Source organism: Artibeus jamaicensis, unplaced genomic scaffold (genome assembly GCF_021234435.1).
Source record: "Artibeus jamaicensis isolate MK-2021 breed Jamaican fruit bat unplaced genomic scaffold, CSHL_Jam_final contig_755, whole genome shotgun sequence".
Taxonomy (NCBI): Eukaryota; Metazoa; Chordata; class Mammalia; order Chiroptera; family Phyllostomidae; genus Artibeus; species Artibeus jamaicensis.
Genome location: NW_026521950.1, coordinates 2,157,412 through 2,174,066, shown reverse-complemented (window position 1 = coordinate 2,174,066; position 16,655 = coordinate 2,157,412). Strand labels below are relative to the sequence as shown.

Below are 16,655 nucleotides of genomic sequence, written 5' to 3'. Positions count from 1 at the left end.
TTGCTGTTCCAGATTAAACACGAGTAGCTGACCATATTGCAAGTAACAAGTTTGTTCCCAAGACTTGTCCCGATGCCAGTTTAACGAGTGAAGAAGCATAACTCCGCAGGAAAGGGTTTTTTGTCCATGGCACCATCAGCGTGGCAGCGGCCCAGCAGTGCCGGGGTGCAGACGGCAGGAAGGAATGTGCCCCCGCGGGAACCAGCGAGGACGTGTCACTAAATTAAGAAAGATGCACTTAGGCCATGTCAGCTGTGTGAGGCGCAGACACACGCACAGGGGCGTCAGGGAAGAGCTGTCGGCAGTGGCATTTTGGACCGTGCATGGGGCCTCTGTGTGGCAGCCCGGTCTGACTCGTCAGGAGAGCCAGCCTGCCTTTTGCAGTGTAGACACCGAGCTGTGTGGGTAAGCCGGAGCCCTGAGCGCCACACGTCTCGTTCAGTGTGGCCAGCAGCTCAGCTTTAACGCAGAGTCTGCAATGATCTTTAAATAGAGCGCTGAGTGTCCCCACAGGGTTGTGCTGGAAAGCCCCTGGCTGTCCCCTGGCTCAGCGCAGGCTCGGAAACTGGAGACTCCCACGGGTCAATCCAGTACGACCGGTCCGGCCCAGGGAAGGGTGCCCAGGTCAGAGCGGCAGGCAGGGGTACAGACAGGTGGCCCTGGTACCTGGCAGTGGCATCACGGCATGGGGACCGAATGGCACTGAGTCTGTTGGGCACGGGGGCCAGTGAAGTGGGCCGAGCGAGTGGTCAGAGGCAAGGCCTCCGTGTGTAACGGCCAGGAACGGTGCGGGCGTGCCCCACACTGCGCAGCCGCCAGCCCAGCTGTGACGCGTCGGGCCTGCCTCGCAAGGACCGGAGGTTGTCGTCGGGGAGCGTTTGCCCAGAAAGGGCACTGGAGACTGGCGTCACGCCAGCGTCCAGAGCGTTGTTTTCAGCGTTGAGGGGAAAGCGTGCATCGGGCGCTTCCATCGAAGCCAGTGAGTGCACTGTCGCCGGCTCAGACTCTCCGCCTGGCACACGGGGTTCAGAGCCACGTCGGGGTTGGGCCCAGGCTGCGTTCGGGGGCATCGGTGCAGGCGTGTGACAGACCGCCACTGTGCTGCGCTGCTCGCCTCACCGGTGACCGCGTGACGGGGTGGGGTGTGGCATCAACGGCACCGAGAAGAGCCGGTGTCCGTGGTCTGCAGCGTGGGCTGGGCCTTCCCCGCCCCTGGAAAAGACCCCGCTTTTATTTGGGCACAGGCAGCACCCTCAGCTCAAAGCAAGGCACCCCTGTTCCCCATGCCGCCTTCCCTCTTGCCTCCATTGGAACCAGGGATTCACGTATCCAAGCACCTTCGTCTTTCGGCTGATTTGTGTCTGCTGGTGCGTCACAGAAAATGTTGCAAGTAGTTATTCCTAATGGAATGATAATACGATGCCATGTCACTTAACTCCCTTGTTTAGAAAGAATATGAAGATGAGGATGAGGCTGTCACACAAAAGAGAACCAAATAACCCTCCAGGCAGCCAGCTGTTCACGCGGTGCCCAGCATCGGAACCCCCAGTCGTGACGGAAGTGGGGGCTCTGATGCGGCCCAGGCTCTCAGGGTTTCCCTAGCAGCCCCTCCCTGCCCCTCACACACCGTTCATGTTTCACACTTGAGAAATAAGACTTTTATTGGCGTTTCCATAGAAACACTGCATCCGTTTTTAACTTTGATCTTTTCCTAAAGAAATCTTGTTACTGGAGATAAGTTATTCTCCCATTGTTTCTCACCTAATTTTTTTGTTTATTTCAAAGTTAAGCCATAGAGGTAATGAAAAGTTTTAGCAGATGACTTAATGATACATGCTGTGGTTATCGCCCCGCACGTTACTGAAGGACTCATATTTGTTTCTCCTGGTGCACCCTGAGGCTGTGAGGGGCCGGTTATGTGGCTCTCAGGCTCTGGGGACCGGCCCGCTGCCTTGTCGCCGGTGCGGTGGCGGCGTCGGGTGCTGGCAAGCTCCTATCTGCCCCTCGGCCAGTGACATAACGTGTCCTTCTCAAAGTGCATTCGCCTTGCTCCCAGTTAAGCCTGGCCGTTTTCAGACATACATCCTTTGAAGTCATCGTTCAGAAAGGTATCAGCCTTTTGAGAAAAGCATGATTTTGTAGTTTCTATGCAAAGAAATGTGTAGAATTTCATCATGAATACTGATATTTAAAAGTGTCTTGAGTCAGCACTTTTCTATTAGCATGTATCAAAAGTATGTTTTTCTTCTTTACGGAGAAGCCACTTTGCTCCCTCCCATCACTGTCTGCATCTGTGTTGAAAACAGGCCGCCCTGCAGCACGGACGGCGGAACTGCACGCACGGTGGTTAGGACGCTACGCGGCACGTTACTGTATCGCAGTGACGTGGTCCGGGAAGAGGCAAGCTAGTTGGAGAGATACTGACGCAGCACACTTCGAGTGGGGTTAGGGTGTGTTATCATCTCAATTTGGGGTAAAAGGCCAACACAGTTTCTGAAAATACAAGTCCTCTTCCATTAGATTCCTGCTGCAGCTTTTAAAAATGTGTGTGCTGTTGTGCCCGGGGGCAGCCGCTGGGGCACAAGACCCAGGATCTGCGGACAGAGGCCTGTGCGTGTTTCCTGGTGACCGTCAGATGCTGTGTAGGAGAGTGCCTTCGGGTCCTCTGGGCCACCCCCAGCGAGGGTCAGCAGAGGCCCAGGGCCTGGCCCAGCTGTCGGGGGAAGGAGTGGGCGGCCCTGTCTCCAGGGCCCCTCTCCCCACCAGCTCGGCCCCGGCCCCTCCAGAAGGGACTCAGCAGGGTGGGGGAGGGCTCAGAGGAAGAGGGGCTTCCATAAGCCTTTAGCAAAGGTGGCTCCTGAGCAACTCTGGGCTGGGCTGGCCCTTTCCACAGTTTTCTCACAACAGGTGTTCTCTGTGGCCAAAGGGCCCTGGCAGGCTCACGGAGCGTCCACGCACGGCGGGTCTGGGTGAGAGTCACGTGCACATAGCCAGCCGGCCACCCCGCAGTGACCACCTCGGGCATCTGGGGGTCCAGGTGCAGGCCTGGGCCTCCTCCCAGCTGGGGGCCGCTTCCCAAGGAGGAGCCTGGCAGCGGGTGCGGGCAGCAGCGGGGCTCTTAGACCGGCAGGGGCGCTGGGCACGCCCCGTTACGAACAACTGTGAACACATGCAGAGGCAGAGGGACGGGACCAGGGACTCTGAGCGCACACGCCTGTCGCCGTCGGCTTGGCCCAGTCCTGGTTCTGTCACGCCTTCCCCTCCCCCTCCCCTGTAGCCTCCGCCCGGACAGTCCATCTACAAGTAATGTCAGCGAGTGTGTCTCTGAGAAGGAAAGATTTAAACATATATAATCCCGATACGTCATACTTAGGAAATTAGGGATAGTGTCTCAGTGCGTCCAAGGAGAGTTCAACAAAACAGGTGACCGGGTTTGTGCTGACCCCGTCTGGTCTGGCAGCGAGTGTCGCACGGATGTACAACTGGGACACTTTAAAGCTTCATCACCTCTTTAAAAATACAGTCCCAGTAAAATTCCGCTTTGGCTTAATGAGTGATCAGACTATCCTGTGTGCTCTTATCTGTTGTACCCTGGAGGCTAAAATGAACACCTTCAGAGACATGTTTGAAATACACTCAGACGATAAAACCACTTAATACCAGTTTTAACTTCCACACCACTGGTAGACCTCCACTTCCTCAGAGACATGTGACAAGGTCACTAAGGAGACTTCAGGGTAGAAGGGTGTCACATCACGGCGAAGCTCCGTGAGGAAGTGGAAGGACCCGTTCGAGGGTGAAGGGAAGGCTGTGCTATCGCCAGGAGTCTGTCCGGCGGCTTTCCTGTGTGTGCGCGGTGGCGCCCAGTGCCACCTCACGGCGGGGTTGACTCTCCTCCGGACACATCTTTTTATTCTAACATCTCCACAATCCTGATAGGTTCGAAGATTGCCTATTTCGTAGCTACGTAAGCTAATGAAAATAGATTACATTCTCAGAAATTACTTTAAATGTATTAAGGGGTACATAGATTGTCAGAATTCCTCTAGAGCCTGTCAGAGTAAAAATGGATGAAGACGACCGTCCTGAAGAACTGGGCAGCGGGGGGCACCTGCCGTACCCACCTGCTGGTCACTGCCTCTGCTGGGGACCCTTCAACAGTGATCACTCAGTGTAGGGCGATCATCAGACAGTGGGCGGATGAGCAGTCATTTCAGAGAACAGTTACCATAGGCAACCAAAAGCTACCGTTGACATTAATTACATCTCCATCTATTTTCTGATAAATGCTGTCCTTTGAGATGAAGGGGCAGCAATGCCCACAGATTAGAGCACCTTGACACGGCGACATGTCCTGCTGGGGAGAAGCTCGGGGCTGGCATTCTCCACAGAGGTCGAGAGACGCCGCGGATAGGCTGAGCCCGGGGCATAGCTGCCCACCTCCGCGTCCCTGCCGTCTCTTCCTTTGTAACCAGAGCAGTTTGTATCTGCGACTTTGGCCTTCAAACAGAGTTGAGCACAGACGAGAAGATCATAGTTTACATGAGCGCAGTTGCTTGAGAAGTACAGCGTCTGCCGCTGCTTATTGGAAAACCGTGTGTACAACGAGCCGCAATGAAGGAGAAATACATTTTAGTTTGAACTATGAAATTTGAAACAATTCAAAAAATTAAACAATTTAATTCTGATAGACAGCTGTACATATTTAATTTTCAACCATCTTAAAACACCATGAAAAGCAGCAGCCCCCCCCCCTTGGTACACCTTACACAGGTGAAGAGTCACCCCACATAAAGTTCAGGGTTAACCGCCTCCCAGAGGGTTTGTGGGGACTCACTGAGTGCAGGCAACAGGCGGACGGTGAGGCGCCGGGATGGGCTTCAGTACTGGTCTGGGGTGTCCGGGAACTTGGGGGCCCCATCCCCGTCTCCGGGGAGTTGCAGGCTGCCCTTAGGGGTTGGAGGGGACCCAGGGCGGGAGGCCAGCAGGAAGGCCGGGGCCTCCGTCATCCACAGGCTCTCACCAGTTGGTTGCCAGGCCTTCTGAGATGTCAAGAGAAGCTGGAAGTCCAGATTTTTCTGTGAAATCTGATTTTTTAATTTAAGTTTAACAGTTAAGTGAATTCAAAAATTCTGAAACAACGCACGGGCCCACTAGAACACACCTTTCTGCTGAGCGGGCCACCGTCTGTGTGGCTTCTGCGTCACCCTGCTCTAGGGTCTGCATTGGAGGTGCGCATTCCTGTTGACCAGTTCCTAGGACAGATGTTACCAACCATGTGACGTTTTCCAAAACGCTGGTTATAACCTGCTCCGAAGCAAACTTGCCGAAAGTTCTTTAGGGAACGAGACCAGTAACTACTCTGGCAGGGATTGAAGACGGCCACGTGATTAAGCTCTTTAATCTCAGCTTTGAAAGGCTTGTGTTTCTAACTTACTTTTGACCTGTAATTACAAATTTTGCGGGAACACCAGGAGATGACTTTGGGTTAAACTTGTCATGGAATCTCTAGCCTGAGTCTGATTGTTTTGTTAGTAATTAAAAATACACGAATGCTCAAGTTTAAAGAACTGATGAATGAGTGGCCTGTCTGAAAAAGAAGTGAACCAGCCGTCGATAGGTGGAACTGAATTGAAATTACTTTAAGCATTTCTGATACAGTGTCATCTGAAAGAAGAACGTGACCCCAGTGCTGGGCGATGAGTTACCCACAACGAAGGCCAGATACGGCTTCTCAATGGATTTAGTATTTTCTTATAAGCCCGTGTCACGGGGTTGGGTTAAAGTAGTAAAGTTAGGTGGTGTGAATGGGCCTGGCTCCGAGTTCCCCGCCGTGTTCAGCTCACAGGCGAGCCCCGTGTGCGCGGGAAAGAGCAGAGAGGGCTACTGGGAGGGAGTCCCGGTCTGCAGGACTCAGCGCTTCCTGACGAATATCCGTCTCCTTCCCGGATTCCGCCTGCCAAGAACAAATTAGTGAAGTCTTTCTCCCCACTTTCTAAACGCATCAAAGCTAAGTTCTCAAATAAACCTTGTTTGCCACACAGTCCATTGGACACTGTGTAGATAATTAAGTTGGACATAATTACTCGCAGTTGCTCTTCAGAGATGATGTGTCTGCACTCCCATAAGGGACTGGAACACTGTGCTTTGAAAAAACGTAGCAAATTCTGACCCCCAGGAGGGAACAGGAGATGCCACTTGAGACTCTGGCTCAGTCCGGCCAGGACTCCAGGCCAGGCCCGGGCTCAGCATGGTGGATGCAGACCCCACGAGTCAGAGCCTGGAGCAGCTGGCCCTCTCCAGGAGGCAGCCCCTCCTGTAACCAAAGCCCTCTCAGGCCGGGCAAGTGTTCCAGAACCGTGGGGGAAGAATGGAGGGCCCTGGAGGCAGCTGGGTTGGTGGGACCTTGGTAAATAGGACTGCCTGCAAGGAGGGGTTGTGGGGCAGTGGTTTTATCAAAACTTGCTCCTCCTTCAGTTTGGGGCATGCACCCGTGCGTGGTGCCTCTGCGTTTGACTTCAGAGGAACTGCCGACTGTCTTCTGCAGCTGCGGCACCGTTTTGCATTCCTGCCGGCAAGGATGCGATTCTGTTCCTTCACATCCTCTCCAACACTTGTGATTTTCTGGCTTCGATTACTGTCGTCCTGGAGGTGTGAAGTGGCTTCTCATTGTGGCTTTGATTTCCGTTTCCTAGGGGCTGATGATGTTAAGCATCTTTCATTGTGCGTGGTGGTCATTTGCATATCTTCCTGGGAGACCTGTGTAGTCCTTTGTCATTTTTAAATTAGGTTTTGTGTCCTTTGTTGCTGAGCTGCGAGAGTTCTTTGTGCGGTCTAGAGCCTCTGCAGAAGTGAGGGTTACAAGTGCTTTCTCCCATCTGTGCAGTTGTCTCTTCTCTTTCTTGAGATTGTCCTGTTATGGTTCCAATTTTAGTATCTGTGCTGCCGAAGCGATTGTCCATAATAGGACAGAGGTTGTCCTATTATTGTCCTATTATGGACAAACGTTTTTCCTTTCAATGAATCCAGTTCATCTGTTTTGTCTTTTATTGTGCGATCTTTTGGCGTCATAACTAAGAGTCCATTTTCAAATCTAAGGTCATGAGGATTTATCACTCTGTTTTCTTTTTTAAGAATTTTATAGTTTTAGGTCTTGGATCTATTTCGAGTTGATTTTTTGTTATGTGGTGTGAGGTAGGTTCTGAATTCATTCTTTGTCATGGTTCAGAACCTCAGAATTAATACTCATAAAAGATAACCATTCTCTACAGTCTAAGAAATAATTTATAACATTCAATCATTCTTCTTCTGTTTAAAAGAGAATCAAATATATAAATAAGAGCTAAAACTATAAAAATCTTAGAAGAAAGCATACCAGTTAATCTTTATAACTTTGGAATTGAAAATAAATTCTTATATATGACAACAAAAGAAAAAGCAACTAAATTAAAAAATAGATATTGGGAAATCCTATATTGGATAAAGGTCTAGTATTTGATCTATATAAAGAGCTCTTACAACTCAACAATAAAGCAATAAAGAACCCAGTTTAAAAATAGGCAAAGGATTTGAGTAGACATTTCTCCAAAGAAGACACAAATGGCCAATAAGCACATAAAAACATTCAATATCATTAGCCATTAGGAAAATACAAGTTATAACCATGAGAAACCATACCACACCCTGGAGAAGAGTTCTAATAAGACAAATGGACAATAATAGGTGTTGACAAAGAAATGGAGACATTGGGACCCTCCTGCATAGTTAGCAAGGATGGAAGGTGCTGAAGCCACTTGGGAAAACATTTTGACAGTTCCTCAAAATACTAAACTGCAGTTACCAAATGACCCCACAGTTCCCCTCCTGGGAATATCCCCCGAAGAGCTATCCACTTGAAAGCCTGGGCGTGAATGCGTGTAGCAGCTTTATGTATAATAGCCAAGAGCGGAAACGAGCCCAGTGTCCATTCACAGAGGAAGCAGTAAGCAAAAGTGCAGCCAGACACTGGAGTGCTACTCAGCCACGGCAAGGACAGAAGTGCTGGTGCATGTGACAGCATGGATGAGCCTGAGGCGTTCCGCCGCGTGCTCCTGTTGATACAACACGTGGAGGAAGGGAATCCACAGAGACTGGAGCAAACTGGTGGTTGCCAGGGGCGGGGGAAACGTGGGAAGTGACTAACGAGTGGAGTTTCTTTTTCGGATGACGAGGATGTTTGCAATTAAATATTGGTAATGCTCCCTGGCTGGTGTAGCTCAGTGGATTGAGTGCAGGCCTACGAACCAGAGGATTGTGGTTCGATTCCCAGTCAGGGCACATGCCTGGGTTGCAGGCTAGTTCCCAGCAGGGGACACATGAGAGGCAACCATACTTTATATTTCTCTCCCTCTCTCCTTTTCTTCCCCTCTAAAGGTAAATAAATAAAATCTAAAAACATATATATATTGGCAATGGTCGTTCACCAGGAACATACTAAAAACAGTAAATTGTGCGCTCTAAAAGAGTGAGTTTTAGGATATGTAGAATAGCCCAGTGAAAATAAATGAATTTTTAAAATATTTTGCATGCACAGATTTCGTGTACGAGATTTCGTGTACGAGCACTGTTAAAGCAGTGCTCGTTTGATGTGCGCCTTAAGAAAATCTCTCTCTTTTAGGAACTTATCATGGCACCCCGCACTGACCACTAAGAGGAAAATGCGAATTCCACATTCCAATGCATTTATCGATCTGACCGAAGACTTCACAGCAGGTGAGTTGCACAGAAATGTGAAATATTTCTTTTGAACTGCTAGAGCATTATGGGATTTTATTTACTGTTTTCTTAGTAAACATTTTCTCTTGAATTGTGTTCAAACCGAAACGTTTGAAGGTTGGGAGGAAGCCTGTGGTGCCGGACGAGTGGAAAACCACTGGGTGTGATGAGCCGACCCCCCCACCCACCCCCCGCTGCTCCTAGTGGTTGGGGGGGGCACATGAGAGGCTGAGTTTTCCAGCCATCGAGCATCCGTGACAGTTCAGACAGCTGTTGCCTGGTATTTCGTTCCCTTTCCACTTAAAAAGTATTGGCTAATGAATGTCGATTTAATTATAAGAAAAATATGTAATTCACATATTTAAAGTTTCCAAGGCTTTAAAACACTTCAGCATAGGAAATTTTAAACGTAGAAAAGCAAACCAAACAGTACGGTGCACGCACACTGAATGGGCGCCTGGCTGTCGGGCAGCGAGAGGGTTTCCAGGGCAGAGGGTGCGAGAGGGACGGTTGTGTTACTCTCCCGGGGGCGGGGCCCGGCCAGGTGTGGAGTTGAGCACCAGCCCCAATGGGCCGAGGCAGGGGGCTGTGGTCAGGCTGCAGTTGGTGTCGGTGGGGGCAGGAGCCCTCAGCTCAGTCATGGTCACGGTGTGTCCCTGGTGTGTTCCGTTCGTCGCGTCCTCAGAGCCTGTCACCTACAGGGCACTTGTGGTGACTTTCTGGTCCTGAGGGCAGAGGCTCGTAAAAGCACTGGGGCGGGCCACGCGTCTGGGGCGGGCCAGCTCTGGGAAGGAGGCCTGAGAAGGGGCCTTCCAGCTCCGTCCTTGTGCTCACCTGTTACTCCACAGCCACTCTCCCGCCTCGGTCTCCGGTTTTGACAGCTCCACGCACGTCAGGTGCCTGACACCTCCTGTGTTTATGGTCTCAAGAGCGGCTCGCGTCACCGGGCACCGCCCCTCAGGGGAGCCCCTGTGGGCAGGGCTTCCTCTGAAAATACTGGTTTCGTGTGCCACCCATTCAGGCCCTGTCCCCGTGCTGGCTCTGGTGCACGACACTGCAGTGACCCAGGGGGCGCAGTCGAGTCCTCCCCACAGCGCCACCGTTCCCTGCGGCCTGTTCCCAGGGGTGGGTGGGGTTGCTGGTCCGGGCAGCTCTGTTTTCAGTGCCTCGAGGAGCCCAGCGCCCCCTTCTCCCCCGGGGCAAAGCCGCAGTCCTCACCCACACCACTGTCTTCTGTCCTTCTGACACCAGAAAAATGTCTTTACTGTTAGAAGTGCTTTTTCACTCATACCCCGATTTCGATAAACACTACAAAGAAGGGTCCGATCTCAGGGCTCGGGCCGAGTAGCTGTTCCCTCTGCCCGGCGTGTTACTCCTCCAGGGACCTCAGCCGCCTCTCTCCGGTCACGTCTCCGAGTGCACTTCACTCCCTTCTGGCCTCACTGCAGCGCCGCCGGCTGCCCTCGGAGGCCTGCCGCGGTCGGATGGCAGCTGCCCAGCCCCGCTCGGCCTTCGCTGCACACTCGGCACACAGTGTTTGCTGGGTGACTGTCGCTCGCTTTGCTGTGTCTCTGCGCCCTGTAGCATGAACTCCTCCAGGGCAGGGGGGTGTTTTTTTGTGCTCGTCTCTGTTTCTCTGGCGTCTAGTACCAAACAGGAGTGTGACAGGTGTCTGTGGGACACACAGTCACAACTGAGGCCCCAGAAGAGGCCCCGAAGGCCCTCAGCCTGTGGGTAGGTGCTGCAGCTGTCGCTGATTGGCTGGCCTGTTTCAGCCCGAGATTTCCTGGCTAAAAAGGAAGCTTTTGTTGAAAATGGTGCTTTTTTGCACAAGTTCAGACGTGCATTTCTGAATGGGTTTTGGTTTAAAATTCCACAGGGAGTGTCTCAGGCAAACGGTGCTTCAGAACGTGAGCTGTGGGATCTCATCTAAACAGATGCAGAAAATAACGGAGGCTTTTTTTTTTTCCCCAAGAATCCTGTCCATTTTTCTAAAAAATACAAATTAAACCATTTCAATCCTTAAGACAGCAGAAGGTTATCTTATGAGCCCCTCTGGATGCATTCCTCTTGAACCGATTCAAAGCCTGTTGTGAATAATTGTTGATCTTTATCAGGAAAGATGAAGAGCCCTGTTTTCTGAGAACTGCGGCTGAGTCCCCAACGCCATCCCCGCTCCCGGAGAGGACCGCATGGGGCGAGCAGGGCACACTGGTGCAGTTGCCCGCGCGTCCCTGGCTCTTGCGTGCGTGTCCCTGACACGCCAGAGAGAGACTCCCCGGGGCCATTGGTCTGCCGGAGTGAGACCGCCTGCCCTTGCTCGTTCATAACTGGCGGTGGGTGCCCACGGTGGGGATCCGAGCTTCCCCACGGAGCCCGCCCCTTCCATACCCTCACCCCGCAGACAGTCTGTCTCGGGTGGGGTCCGATCGTCACTGTCCTTGCTGACCCGGAGAGCACTCTCCCGAAGCGGACTGCACGGCCCCCGGCGGAGCTCGCGTCACTGGTGTCAGCAGGCCTGCAGCAGGCTGTCGCAGGTGGGCCTCGGCCCCCAGACACCTCAGGAGAGGGCAGCGGACTTCCGAAGATGCCGTTTGGTGCAGGGTGAAGCAGACCCTCACTGGGCGGCGGAAGCAGGGCCTCACGCGGCACATCGAAACTGTAAGCGCGTGAGATCTACCGAAGCTGAGAGCTGGGGGCAGGGGAGGGGTAGGGACAGTTTCTGCTGGAGACTTCTGGCGACTGAGGCGAGTGTCTTACAGTGATTCCTTGTTAAAGAAAGAAAATAAAGTGCGGCTCTGCTACACTTCACCAAGTGACGTTGCTGCATTGACCCTTAATCACATTTTCACCTAATTGATTATCTATTACCAGATGATACCAATTAATTCACTGGCATTTTGGTAGCATCTGCGCTGTGCAGCCTGCCCAAGTGGCCCTGGACATCTGACCCGTGAGGGGGCCACGCACCCAAGCTGATCAGAAGCGCAGGGAGGAGCCCTCGCCCCTTCCTGGCGTGGAAGGTTCTTCCCATCGTGGGTTTATCGGGCTGATCCATGCACGTGATTCAGAGAACCGGGCTCCTGCGTCAGATTCGCCAAGACAGCCCAGTGTGACACCAGTCCTGGGGGTAGAAGGGGCACCACCGGAATCGTCACCGCTCCAGTGTCACGGGGCCCCATTTGGTCACCGGAGGAGGTGGTGGCACTTTCCCAATTAGCATTCTGAACAGGGTGCCCGCCAGCGAATTGAATTCCTTGCCCGTCAGACAGGATCTGATTTATCTGGGGGCGTTATTGTCTTGGTGACCTTGCTGGGTGTCTAATTTTTTTTCAGGGAGAGGAACGGAGAAGGCAACCTGAATCAAGTTAATATTTTCTTCGTAGGGACAGAGCGCCTCGGTTCTCTTCCAGCTTTTACAAATGACCGTCATTATAGGAAGTCACTGCCGACCGAAGTGAGCTGAGCGAACTTACGGAACAACGAAGCGCAGCAGGTTCCCGGTGGGGGTCGTCCCTGCTCTTTTCGAGGGCAAGAGTCAGAGCCGCGGAAGGACTTCAGTGGCCGCGTTTGCCTCTCACGAGGAGCCCCAAACTCCGGCAGCTCGGTTTCCCCGGGAGTGTGTAGAACCGTGTGAATTCACGCCTTTCCTCTTCCCCTGCCTGGCGCCCCCACCGACCGACCGCTGCCCCTCAGTGCCTCTGCGCAGGCCCTAGGAAGGGAGGGAGAAGGAATTCCGTTCTCTGTGTTTCTCTCCACGTGCGGGAGGGAAGGGGAGCGGGCGGCCGTGCTGTTAAAAGCCTGGGTTCCGCCCGCCCCCTCTGGTGCCCGGTGGGACAGGAGGGCCCGCCCACGTGCAGGTCGCTCTGCCCCCAGGACGGGAAGTCAGGGAAGCGTTGAGAGAGCGGGTCATGCTTCCACGTGCTGGTGAACCGGAAATTCCTGCGAAGGCTCCCGTCCGACACGCAGCCTCCCAACTCAGAGGGGCCGTGTGATTGCCGTGCTCGGGGACCGTCAGGGCCTCCTCTCTGTCCTCTGAGTCGATGCTGGCCCCTCAGTCTGCAGCTGGGGCCACTGGCCTCCGCGCCAGCCTCACCCGGAGCTCCCCGGGGGCGCTCCACGCTGCTTCCTCGGTGGGCTCTGGTTTTCTCGCCGCCCTGCCTGAGCCCCGGGGTCTCCTCTTCCTGGGGTCCCTCAGCCGTGGCCTGCTGACATGGGGAGCCGGACCCCTTCTTGTCCTGGGGCTGTCCTGCCTCACGCCCCTGGCCTCACCACGCCCCTCTGCTCGCCGGGTCCGTGGGCGTCCTGGCGGCCTGCTGCAGGGGCACGTCACCTCGGACTCTGACACGCGGACACTCTGTCCTCGTACACCCACCCAGCCACCTGCCAGAGCACACGTTGTCACCAGCCTCCAGTCCAGCCCTCTGTCACTGTCTCGTGGTGTCCGGGCTGCGTCTCCATTTGTCAGTTTGAGACGGGAGGCTCCCTGCCCACCCTGACCCGTGTCGGTGCCCCGTCTCTCGCTTCCCTCCTCTCCTCCGTCTCTCCCCTTCTCCCTCCCTCCCACCTGCCTCCCCGGGAGAAGAGGGGCGCACGCATTTCAGCAGCTGCCCTGTGCTCTGTCCTGTGGCGGCAGTTCGCAATGCGCTTGCTCCCAGCAGCCCAAGAGGCAAATGCAGGCCTCCCTCCTTGCCCCGCCCCCACGTACTTAAGAGGATGAAAAGGGATCCCTGCCTGTTATCTGCTCCTGTCAGGTTCACTGAAGCAGGGGGTCTTCTGGCTGACTATGTGGATGTAAACGGCGTCAGCAGATAGCTCGGACCCTGGGCCGGCGTGGACCAAGGGCCTGAGGCGACTCAGACTGCATCACATGGTTGGACGATCCCCCATACCGGCTCGCTGAATAGAGATGTGTTTTTCATCGGCCACCCGGCTGCATACTGCTGGCTGTGAGCACAGGCAGCGGCACCGGGCTTTCTGCACAAATGGGGGGCAGTTTCTGAGAATCAGCCTTTTTGACGACATTTTGAAACGGAATATCTTTACTATTACTAGAACTCCGGAGGAGAAACTCGATCTTTAAGCAGCACTCAGTTCCCCTAGACACTCGCCTTACACCGACTCCATGACAGTAAAAACAGTGTTTTACTTCCGTCATACGGCACTTCCATCGTGGGGGGGATAAGCCCCCGACAGCGAGCGCTCGTCTCCTGAAGATCCCTTCCCGTCGGTCTGCGCCGCTTGTCAATGGTGCTGCGTCGACATTTCATCTGTTGGCTGGCTCTTAACGGGTTCAGGCTGCAGCACAGACTCAGGTTGGGCCGCCTGCCTGGGCCCCCACCTGAGTCCGCAGTGTGACCGCTGGGTCTTTTCGTCCGAGTGACAGTTGATGGCATCACTGAGCAGCAGGTGTCATGCCGATCGACTCAAGTGACTGTGGTAGTTCATCGTAGTTTGAATGCCCAGCATAATGGACGTACAATAAGGAGCTTAAATTGTTTGAATTATTATCAATTCAAGATGAACTAAGTCAATTTCTATCCATTGTAGCTGGTTTACTATGAACTTCAAGTCTTAATTTTAAATGTTCTGGACCTTGAAACTGGCATTGGTGCATTTGAAAAAATATAAAATGAACATTCTACTTAAGTCATTTTGGCCAAATGTTTACGTTTCTCATAGTAGAAGTTACCTGTACTCATAGTGGACTCTCACTTCAAATCTGGCCTGCAAAGCCAGAATTTCTGAAAGGAAAATCTAGTCGCACCGTTCCCGCCTTCCTCTAAAACCATGAGGGCTAGTTTTCCACTGAGGTGTCTTAGCCAGCTGAAGTCACGGAGCGAGAAGACATTGAATTGCGAGTGACTACGGACCTCCTCTCGTTGTTGCAGAACCAGGGATCTCAGACACCGTGCGTGGGGGTCGGCAGCCGTGGGAGTATTTGAGAATGCTGTCAGCACCCACGGGCGGGAATAGAGTCCTTAAAACCGGGGCAAACTGAGCTAAACACAGACGGAGTGGCTTTCTGCAAACTCAGAGATCATCTTTTATTTTTCAATTTTATTTTCGGAAAGAACCTTCCCTGCAGGGCCTCGGACATGTCCCGACAGTCACCCCCCTGTTCACGCAGTGCCTGGGACAAGACCGCCTGTGTCTCCGATTTCCGTGGCCTTTACCTAAAGTGAAGTGGGATCTTGTTTCTGAAAGAAACCCTGAGTGGACTTAGCCTGTGTCGCAAGTCATGACAGTTCAAAGCCAAGCTGTCGGGAGCGCAGAGCGAGCCGAGGTGGCTCGGCCAGCAGCTGCCTTCCACGTGCCCATCCGTTAGCATCAAGGATCTGTGTGCCAAACAGGCACATGCACTTTCTCTCTTGAAAGCCGCACTGACCGTGTCTGCAGGGTGGCTCCGTGGAACCCAGCTTTAACTTTTCATGACCATTAAAAATGTGAGACAGGCGAAAGGGTTAAGTGGGCTCCCCTACAAAACCACGTGGGTGTGAGCTACTCAACACGGAGGAAGGCGTTCTGAGCACCTGCTGCTCCCGGGGAAGCCCCCCTGCTCCCCACAGAGCATCTCTGGGTCCCCCCAGGGCCGAGGGCTGATCCAGAGCACATGCCAAAGAACATGCGTGCTCACTGTCCAGGAGGAACAGGCCCCTCCCATGTTCACAGTGGAGGGCTTGGTGTGGCGGAGGAGACTTCAGCGAAAAGCTATTTCCAACGAGCTGTGGTTGCCTGTGGTTTTGCTCCCGCTAACGAGGAAATAGCAGAGCGCTTGATGGAGTCCAGAATCCCGTGGTCTTGTTGTAATAACGAACTTTACATTCATTGTAACAAAGTCACTCTTTCCATGAAAATTTCACACTTCATTTTATTGCTTACGGATGTTCATAAACATCTAACACCCAGTCATTTTGACATGTGCGTCTCAGTGGCGCGAACTTTGTTCCTGGGAGTGCCCCCTGCCCTGAAATTCTCCCCCCAGTAAAGCAGAACTTCCCCTTCACTGCCCCTGCCGCTCCTGGCAGCCACAACGCACCGCTTTCTGTCTCTGGGGCTCTGACTGCTCAGAGCGTCCCATCAAAAAAGACTCACCAAGGAGCCGGCTTTTGGGGTCCGCTCATTTCACTGCCTGACATCCTCCAGGTTCACTCGGCCGTGGCGTGCGCCAGGATTCCCTGTTCAAGGCGGAGCTGTCTTCCACTGCATGGACACACCGCCTCTCTTTCACCCCTCATCTGTCAGCAGACGCTTGGGTTGCCTGCACGCTTCAGCTGTTTGAATAGTGCTTTCAACTGTTTGGGTGGATATCCAGCAGCAGAATTTGGGGGTCATGTGGCAATTCTATTTTTAATTGGAAATGTGTTTACCATTCTCATTCTCACCGGCAAGGTGCAAGGATTCCAATCTTCCCACAGATTTGCCAACACTTGTTACTTCTTGTTTTCTGCGCGGCACCCACCTCGAGGGTGCAGTGTGGGGCCCCCCTGTAGTTTCGAAGTGTATCTCCCCGATGCTCAGCTTCTTTTATGGTGCTTATTGGCTGTTGACATGTCTCTTTGGAGAAATGTCTGTTCGGGCCCTTCGTCCCTTTATTAATCAGGTGGTTTTCGATGCTCCGAGTTTCAGTTTTTATGGACCCGGAATTTGCTCCTTTATCAGATGCGCGATTTGTGTGTTTCCTCCCAGTCTGTGCGTGGGAGGCCTCTGCTCTCCACCGTTACCGCCTTCTGATGCCATTTTCAAAGTCTTGTGAAGTCCGGCTCCTCTGCCATTTCCTTGGTGGCCTGCGCCTCTGGTGGTCTCGCGGCAGGTCCTTGCCAGATCCAGTGTTGTGGGCTTTCACTCTGTGTTGTCTCGGGTTTCCCACGTCGGTCTGAGTTAATCTTTGTGTGTTACAC

At 53.2% G+C, this 16,655-nt stretch overlaps 1 protein-coding gene across 1 annotated transcript in view; it reads left to right on the top strand.

Annotated features, from left to right (window-relative positions):
* ITFG1 (integrin alpha FG-GAP repeat containing 1) overlaps positions 1–16,655 on the top strand; it is a 75,131-nt gene that overhangs the window by 11,024 nt on the left and 47,452 nt on the right. Inside the window, exon 6 of the mRNA XM_037144881.2 lies at positions 8,657–8,751. Within this exon, the coding sequence (XP_037000776.2) occupies positions 8,657–8,751 (95 nt within the window). The remainder of the gene's footprint in view (positions 1–8,656; positions 8,752–16,655) is intronic.